The 9,787-nt window shown below is 37.9% G+C and overlaps 1 protein-coding gene across 5 annotated transcripts in view; it reads left to right on the top strand.

The window, feature by feature from the left end:
* The window catches only part of dab2ipb (DAB2 interacting protein b), a 189,105-nt gene that overhangs the window by 82,478 nt on the left and 96,840 nt on the right, over positions 1–9,787 (top strand). For all 5 annotated transcript variants that reach the window (XM_036214499.1, XM_036214498.1, XM_024257824.2 and 2 more), the window contains exon 3: positions 2,466–2,584. In XM_036214499.1, coding sequence (XP_036070392.1) covers positions 2,466–2,584 — 119 coding nt within the window. The remainder of the gene's footprint in view (positions 1–2,465; positions 2,585–9,787) is intronic.

Raw genomic sequence — 9,787 nt, 5'->3', positions numbered from 1 at the left:
AAGTGTTGTGGAAATTTTATTTTTGATGTTTTTTTATTTTATTTTAGTGAACGTTGATTGAAGTTTTGAATTTAAAATACCCTTCACTTGCACTTGGGCTTTTGTTAGGCAAGGCAAGGCAAGTATATTTGTATAGCACATTTCATTTACAGAGACAATTCAAAGTGCTTTACATAAAACATTAAAAGAAACAATCAAAAGAAATAGTAAAAATGTGATCATTAAAATAAAATTAAAAGAAAAGTAGGCATTTTATGCTACAGCCTTTTATTGTTAAGAAAGTTTATCTTAATACAATGTTACAAAATAAAGTATTTCTGATGAAAACTATAAATTTTGTCATTCATAATTAATTTAGAACTGCTAAATTCCACGAAGCACACATTTTTTTCCTTAAAAAAAGGCCACATAATAATTTGCGATTAATCGCAAGTTAACTTGGGACAAAATGTGATTAATTGCGATTAAAATTTTTAATCGCCTGACAGCTCTAATATATGATATATATCAATTCAATTACTATAATTACTTTAAATGTATGTTTTACAAATAAATGTCTACAAAAACATAGTTAAAGTGTTTATTTTAAACAGTGATTTTGCAACTCTTGCTCGGTTTTGGACAGTTGAAAAACTGGACCAAATGGCTCTTTCAGCACCAAAGATTGCAGACTTCTTGTATAAACCCTTTAACAAAATGCAACTCAGGGTGTCGTAGGTGAGACGTAGGTACAAAATATGTTTTTTATTTTTATTTTAACCTCCTGAATGCTACACACTGTGCGAGGTCCATTAGTGCTGTTTAATTAGTAAATGTGCCCCCATTGCGTGCTCCCTGTGTATGTCTTGGTGGTTTTAAATGATGAAATTAGACAATCACGCCGTTGTCCTATGGCCACTCATGTGTCATGACCCTGTGGCATTTGGGTGCGACTAGTGAAGGGCCAGTGAATGCACCTTACAAAGGACTGGAGTGCTGGGTAACGACACCATCACCTGGTGCTGGGCGATATGACGATTGTTTTCTATCGTTTTGATTTGTTTATTTTTATTGCTGAACTAAAAAACTGAAAACTGTTGTCCACTTAAAAAAAATGTTTCTCATTTGTGACAATTCAGTTACATGTTACTTAAAAAATAAAGTCAGATGAAAGTTAGCAATTACATTTTTGTCCATTTTTATCAGAGAATAACTGAACATTTGCTTTATTTTTGATATACCATTATATATATATAATTATTGTGATTTAAAATAATTTATATCATGATATATAATTGTTTTTCTATATTTCCCAGCACTACCATCACCCTTACTTCCATTATCCTTACAAATACTTCATGATACACTTACCAAATGCATGACAATGGTACTTTCCATTTTCCTCATGTCCCTTGAGGTGGTTGCACGAGTGTCAAGGAAACTGCAAGACACACCTTTAAGATATGGCCACTCGTGTCTTTGACTTCAATCCCCATACGGGATCATGCGACTAAAGTCTAACTGTCCCAGTTACTGTTGTATGGTTTTGATGATTTTTGAAAGGCATTTGAAATAACCCAAAAAGGGATATTTCTGTGGTCTCAATTGCAAACTCGTTTTTTGGAGCTGTAACTTCTACTTTGAACAGATAATGAGAACAGAACAGTCATTGTTGTACTCCAGTTGTTACTCCTGCCTAAAATATTTCATCAAAAAGCAATGGTAATGCATATTTTTTGATGATAAACGCTCTCATTACCGGCTTGAACTTGTCCGTCCTGACACAAGAGAGTCTTTTGTTGTGAGCCAGAGTGCCTCCTGATGGCAGGTGCTTTTCATCAGGATGTTGAGGCTGCTCTGTGATCGGCTGCCAAGCTGTGTGGAAGTCGCTCTCTAATTATTCCTGTTCCACTGCAGCCTGCAGAGACCTATTCACACTGTTGGTGGTAGTTATTACGCAAGTGTGACAATGGCCTGAATGGGATTCACGGATGTCTGTCGCCCTGGTTGGTGACTTGAGACGCGTGCATACGATTGTGAAGACGCGGGACGACATTCCCTACCAAGAAAAGCCAATCGGTAACCTTTTTTTTTTCCCTAAACTTGAAGCGTCTCACCACGTCTGTGCCAATCATCTCATTTGTTCAGTCTCACTTAATGCTGGCCAGCTGTTGCCATGGAGACGGCAAGGTGTTTGGGGTGCTGCAATTGCAGATGTCAGACGAAGACAAAGAAAAAATGTGCTGCAAAATGAAAATCAAACCTGTCAGTTTCACACGTCCGCCCTCCAGAGCGACTCCTTTCAATCTAATTTGTGTTCTATTTGTCTGTTAGCGTTAGATCGTGTATAATATATTCTGTCCTGCGTGTAATCAATACCTCTCTTTCTGTCAAATATAGGATATTTTTGTAGGTAGACGAGAGAGACTATTTCCTGACAAACTGGCTGTGACATCCCGTTTTTTTTTTCTTTCTATGTCCATCAGGGTTTCCTGAGTCGACGGCTGAAAGGCTCCATAAAACGCACCAAGAGTCAACCCAAACTGGACCGCAACGCCAGCTTCCGACACATCCTTCCTAACTTCAGGAGCTTCGACCATGACCGGTACGTCCACACAGCCGGGGTTCATCCTCATGTACAGCTTTTTTATTTACATCCTATTTAGATTAGATAGAGAGAGGTGAGTGTGTCTGTCTTTGATTCAGTCTGTCATTAAAACATGTGACACGACTACAAGGTTAACAGCTGAAGGTCACAGTTTTATTTCCTCTTGAAACAGAGATTCCTCCCTACAATTTAGATGTTTTTTTGTTTTTTTTTGGAGAAAGCTACATGTTGTTTCCACGTTTGACCCATTTTTTCCTTGGACTGTACATCCATGAACATTTTTGCAACAAAATGACTTCTGCTCAACTTCCTGCTGTTTTTCATGAATATTTAACATCTGACATGGAGGTTCTGCCTGTGTCTGCTTCCATGGCGTTTCTGTGGCTCAAAGGCTCATTGGTTTGCCAAACACTCTGAGTGGGGTTGAATTGAAAATGAAGATTTGAGGAGGCCATGATGTGTGTTTTGGTGTTTACACTCCTTTAAAAGAGTGTTTTACCCCCTGATTGGTATATGCGATTTGCAGCCTCCTAAAATGACTTTCTTTTAAAGGTTTAAAAGCACATGGAAGACAGCTTCATTTATCTAATTTACAGTTTATTTCTCTATTACCAAAAATAATGAGCATTGAACTCAAAAGGTAGTATAAAGAAAATGAGTCTAATTAAAACGAAAATTTCTTACCTGGCTAAGACAGTCTGTGAACCTCATTTGCTGGGAAATTTGTTTTTTTTCTTAGTGAGCCGTTAATACAAATGAGTGACAGAGAACAGTGTGCGCAAGGATTCAGTGCAAAAAAAGTCAAAATGTTTGCTAATTATCACATTTTTAGCCATTAAAGCATCACCATTTATGGACATCTCTTTGAGATCCTTGCTTTAGGGTCAGATCTCTGCAGAGTGCGTTTTGAAATTTCAACATGAACCGTTGTCACTTCAAAACATCTTGAAAAATAGGAAATGTAAAAAAATGCTTCAAAAATCAATTTCTGGTGCTTTTTGTGGATTTGGTTTGTTTCAAGTGTTTCATTTTTAATAAATACATGAAATTTTATACAAAGATCAGCTGCAAATGAGACTCAGGTTCATCAAAACCAGTCGTGACAAACATAAAGTTGGTTTGCATCCATGAAACAGTGATGTAACTGTCTGTTTCTTCCAGCTGTGATAATTACCAGTTCTTGCTAACTTTGACTAATCTCCTCAGGCTTTCAGCGGCTCGGTAAAGCAGCTAAACACCCGCCTGCGTAACCAGATCAATTAGGGCTGCAGTTTAGGCCACGCCGTCTTGTAGTAACACTTTTGCTCTCTTTATGCATGCAAGACTTACAGCTATCCCTCCCAGCACCTATCTTCATCGTCTCCAGTTAAAAGCCAAGGTGCCCATCTGTGGGATTCAATTAATGGAGGCGCTGCATTCGTGGAGATGTTCTATGACTTTCCATTTCACAACTTGGAGCCGAGTTACCGCCTCACTTCATACTTTTAATGAGGAATTAATGTCACTGTCAGACTCTCACAAGAGAACGCAGGCAATCCCTCAAAGCTCGGCAAACGCTCTCTCTGGTTCAGATAGACGACAAACTTCCTTCCAATTTTCTGTTTTTTGCTGCTTTTGGTAAATTCGTTTCTGCTTTTGTCAAACTGTACCTTCAGACTATTGACAGGATCTACGAACTGGATCGAGTGAGTGTGACGTCATCCATAGAAAATGAGCACGTTCGCCATATTGTAGAGCTGTTCCAATCTACAATTCCAAAATTTTGTGCCGCAGAAGTCTCTGCATAAAGTCAGGCATCGATGCTCACTACATTGGCGAATATAGACCACAATGCATTGCATTTGAACATTATTTCCTGTAAAAAGAAAGTATTTTTCTTATTTTTTTAATTAACCATCCAAGCTGTCGTCATCAGAGCTCAGTGGATTCATGAATAGTCGTCATAAAATGTTCATATTTATTAGGTTTTTACTTTGGTCATATTTGTTGTTTATAAAGAAAAAAGTGGTGAGCTTGGTGTCCAAATCGCTTTAAAATCCAGGACCTCAGACAGTATTTAGTAGTTGGGGAGTGGGGCAGAATTCAGAAATAGCCCAAGTCTCACTAGTATGAGTTAGTAAAAGTCAACGTTTCTATGGCAACCAATCTCCCCAATCAGGAGTGAGCTTGTTGGAAGTCTACACCCCTACCACTTAAAAGAGGTCTTGGGACAATCTGTGATTCAAACATTTTGAACGTTTGACGATTCGCTGTGGAGCTAGCAGGTACCACCTACTTTAACTTTTTTTAAGGTATCTGATTGGCTGATTTATGAGTTGAATAACTAGCACTGTAGAAAAAAAATAGGATTAGTAAAAGTGTGTTAAAATAAAAGGTATCAGAGCAAGAACGATTATTCTGACTAATTTAATGACTGAATAATATCTGTTTATTTCTCAATTGAAGTCTATGGGATTTTGGCTTCTGTTTGGACGGCAGAAGGGGAGGAGTCACTTAGTCCAGTTCTCAGACAGTCAATGCTTTGAACATGCGTTTATTTATTTATTATTTTTTAATATATTTCTTAATCAAACATTTTATTTGAGACTATATAGAAAAGGAAAACATGGGTTTGTCTTTCTTGAACATCCCTATGATCCTGCTCTCCCTCTGGTTTGGTACAAACCCCTAAAGAAGGGTCACACACAATGAGGCAACTGATATTTTTTAGCAACACTTCAAATATTGTTGAAACATAGAAAGAAGGATTTAATTTTAATGGGGTTGTCCTGTAAACCTGGGAACAACCAAACCCCCCCCCCCGAGGATGGCCCTGACTGGAACCGACTGAAGACATGATGAAATCCAGGAAGGACGGAGGGAGGGAAACCCACAGTAAACTATGTCAACTCCCCCAGCTTGAATGTGAAGGATGCAGCCCATGTGGAGAATTTAGTCATATGTTCAACCTGAACGGTACTGTGAAGGTTAAATGAGGAAATATTCAATCAACTGTGTGTGAGTTTGAAGTACTTAAAAGTAATCATCATCATGTTTCGCCGCCGTACATTTGAAGCCGTTTTTTTTTCTTCCCTTATTAGGAAAAGGCTGAGACACAGAGCCCGCAGAGAACACAACATTTACACTGTGTGTGGGTTTCACTCTGAGATTGTTAGGCCTGGCAGCCTGAGGGAGTCTCCAGAGTGGGACCTGTAGCAGCAGAGCAGCTGAACCTTCACTCTGAAAAATTAATCAGAGGTGGACAGAGGCTGGACACTCTCTGAGCTCTTGTATCTGTTGCAAAGCAGCAAGGTGTAGGTACTAAGAAGTCTGGAGACCATTCTCTTAACATGTACGGATAAAATTATGCAGTTATCTGAGGTTTTTTTTACATTTTTTTTTTTTTTTGTTTCCTTGTTTCATTTGGCGCTTTCACTCTGGAGCTGCATTTTATATGCGCATTGGTTGGAAAAAAAAAGTATCACCATGTTAATCCTTCATCCTCTTTCCAAACCCATTTAATCCTTTTTGGGTTCATAGGGTTGCTGGAGCCTATCCCTGCTACTGTTGATCAAAGCCAAGCCTGGACACCAGCAACATTTTTTATCATATTATCCTTTTTATTTACATTTTCCTCTTTTTTGGTTCAAACAACTAATGTGCAATACAAACCAATTGTTAAACCATTTTAGCTTATTTTTGGCTAATTTCTAAGGTAGCTGCCGTATTCTCAATCCACAGAAACACAGACGGGTGGGAGGAGCAATTGAAAACCCTTTAACACATTAGTTCCAATGTGGATGTTTGATGTAACTTTTCAACCATTTATGCAGTAAACATAATTTCAGAACACTTTGCAGTGGAGAAGAGCAACCCTACGCTGATATGCAACACTTTACAACAGTGAAGAATTTACGCCACCAACATAAATCCACCGACTCTGATGCGGACAAAAGAGGCTTTATAGCATTATGGAAATCTTTTTTACTAGCATAAAGTGTTGCATACTGACACGAAGCCTTAATTAAGCGTTAATTGCGTTAACGGTTAAATACTTCGTTCAAAGAGCGTGTAATATTGCCCTGTCACTGGCGACATCTCTGGTGCTAAAGGGTTAAGGCTGTGACTTGTTTTGCCTCCTTAGGTAAAACTATTACCCCCATAGGTCTTCTCTCGCACTCATCCTTACAAAGCTGTCTTTTGTGAAGTAGCTCAAGTAAGCGAAATCCTCAACTATTGTGTTCATGTTTAGGAAAAATAAACTGCATCCACTGCAGCCTTTACGTATGAAAAAGGACGGCCCTAAATACAGTTTCCCTGTGACTTTTAAAAGTTGTGTTGCTACTTTTTCAAGGAAACAGACACAATTTTTTAATCAGAAAATTATTTATTTCAATTTTATTTATATCACCCAATATTACAACACGGTTCTCTCAGCAGGCTTCAAACCGGTAGTTGTCCAAAAATATAAAATAACTCATAAAATAAACTGGGCATCCCTCCTTCTTGGTGAGGATATACTCCAGTTTCTTAAAAAAAGAAGAAACCTCATTAAAGTCCACATGAAGGAGGGAGGGATCCTCTCCAAGGACGGACAGGCGATGTACCAGGACTTAAAGAAGAATTAGCTTATCTAACTCTACAACTACATGTCTGAAGAGTGTAGCAGATGGGCTTCTTCCAGATGGAGCTGGGGCAGCTTGGGGGCACGAGATGAGCCAGAGGCGAGGTCCACGGTCAAGGACAGGAGCACAGTCGAGCCAACTGGAATCAGGAAAGAGGGACAACACATGAATCGCACTGCACCAAAATACATCATACCTTCACTACTGCAGCAGCCTCTTGACCTTGGCTAAACTTGGTCATAAATACCAAAGGGTCATTCACACCTACTTTAGGATTGACCCTCAACAGCATGGTTTGGGTTTGACATTATAAACTTTATGAAATTATTTATATTCAGCAATAAAGATATGTGTTTTATTTTGAAACTAGGTAGTTTTTTAGAGCATTTTTATCAAGTTCCATACATCTTTGCAACATTTTCTATTTCAATTCAATGCTGTGTTTTGTAACACAAAAGTCTTTGTTTTGTGCTTTTAGCCTTTTCTTATATTATTTGTGTTCACATAAACTGTAGAAATCCTTGCACAGATCAGCGTAAAGAGCCATAAAAGCTTCCTGCAGTATTCCTGAGATTCACCTCAACCATTTGTGACGTTATTGCTGTGGACAGCTCTGTCCCCTCCTGTCCCGTCTTTTCCAGCCCCCCCGTTCACTTATGGGAATAATTGTCTTTGTAGATTTTGCGGCCGCAGCAGGAGCTGATGGGAGCAGACTAATTGCGATTATGAGTTTGTAATTATCTGTCTGTAACTGTGAGAACATCTCGCTGTGTGTACATTTTTTCCCTGTTTGGGGAACAGCAGTTCTCTGAAGTGAGGCCTCGGTGACTCAGGCATCTCAGATGGAAGAACTCCTTTTAGAGCTGCTCTCTTATTTTGTCAACAATCACAGGCTTCTGAATATTTATAGACCAAAGAATGAGCCAAGTTATGTAAGCTTTAATTCATGTCACTGTTTTGTATCACTATTTTAAATTTTACTTTATGGTTTCATACTATCTACTTACTGGCCATATAGAAAATCATCCAAGTCCTGAGAAAAGAAGGTAACTTTTAGGTAGAATTGCCATATCATTGGCCAATTAGGTTAAAGCCCCAGTCCAATCATTTTTTTAAAATCTCTAATAAAAGTGTTCTCAGTGGTCTTTTAATTACAACTTTGCCGTTTTAAGCTAAAACAAAAAAAAAAATACTGTAATTTTCTAGGAATTTGTTTCACCAAAAATTCCCCTCTTAGTTGTGGCTGAGACTGTTGATGGGAAGTAAGCCTGCCACCACTTCCCATCATCCCTTTCTTTACACTCTCTCCTACTACCTTACACCCCCAACTTATGGGTGCAAGAAAAATGGCAAGCTGTATTGGAGCTATCCTACCATAAAGTTTTGATCCAGCTCGGATAAGATAATGAAGACGTGTGGTGACCAAGTCGTTTACAAGTCAATGCTATGAATGGAGAAGAGTAGGGAGACTGTGACCTGCCTATTCTAGCAATCACGTCACTTCTACAGGCTTTTTTCTAACAGCATTTTTCCATCTGCTCCTATTTACAAAAAATAGAATAAAGAAATACTCAAATTGAATTTTGAGCTTAATTTTCTTTATGCGTGTTCTCTATCATAAAAAAATGCCAAATGAACATGTTAAAAACAAAATTTGGGTCTTTAAAGTGGATATTCAAAGACTTACACCAATAAAAATCTTTTTTTGTGCGTTTTTGACAAGTTCTTGTAGCATTTTTCTCATAGCAGAGTACCTATTTAAAAAAATATGGTTAAAACTGCATTTTTAAGTATGTATTAATACAAATTGCATTGCATCAGAAAACCAGATGCTTTGATAAGCTTAGACTAATGACACACTAACGGAGACGGGCCAAAGTCTCGTTCTCCACTCCACGCGTACCATTCTGCTGCATCTGCTTGTAGATAACAAGGTCCATGTAGGTCTTAATTTTCCTCTTCTGAGTTGGCCTCTAGCTCAAAACTCAATATTTTTCCGCCACTAATGCTAGCTTGAGGCTATAAGCTCACACATTAGTGTGTAAACAGAGCTTTCAGCGACAGGGAGGGGTTGCTCAGACAAAAGTCCCGCCCACAAACTAGATTTGTATATATCTAATGAGCTACTGCAGCTGCACATTAAATATGTCTTTAAAAAATGAAAAAGGCTTTTTTTGATTTTAAAAAAGTTCATAATCATAATTGAATGATCAGTGAGAATGATTTTACGACAAAAAAATATGGTAGGTTTTGGAGTTTAAAACGTACAAGGGAGATAAATATATAAGGTAGGCTGAAGCAAATAGCCTTAATAATGCTTTTATTGAGGGATATTAACATTGTTTCACAAAATAGTTCCAAACGAACATATTGAACAATTAATTTGAAGTAATTTTTGTGCTAAAGCTAGCATACTTGTAGTAGCAAAAGAACAATGGTAAAACTATATTAAAGATTAAGAGAAATTTCTGTTTTTCATTTGGAAATGGGCGATAAATTGTGTGTTAGGTTTTATTTTAAATATGTCTGTTGGATAAAAAGTAGTTTTCTGGCTGGACAAGAATGACAGCTTGTAAAGGCTCTGAAACCTGAGATA

Source organism: Oryzias melastigma, linkage group LG12 (genome assembly GCF_002922805.2).
Source record: "Oryzias melastigma strain HK-1 linkage group LG12, ASM292280v2, whole genome shotgun sequence".
NCBI classification, from domain to species: Eukaryota; Metazoa; Chordata; class Actinopteri; order Beloniformes; family Adrianichthyidae; genus Oryzias; species Oryzias melastigma.
Note: the sequence above shows the minus strand (reverse complement) of the source record. Positions and strands in the feature narration are given on the sequence as shown.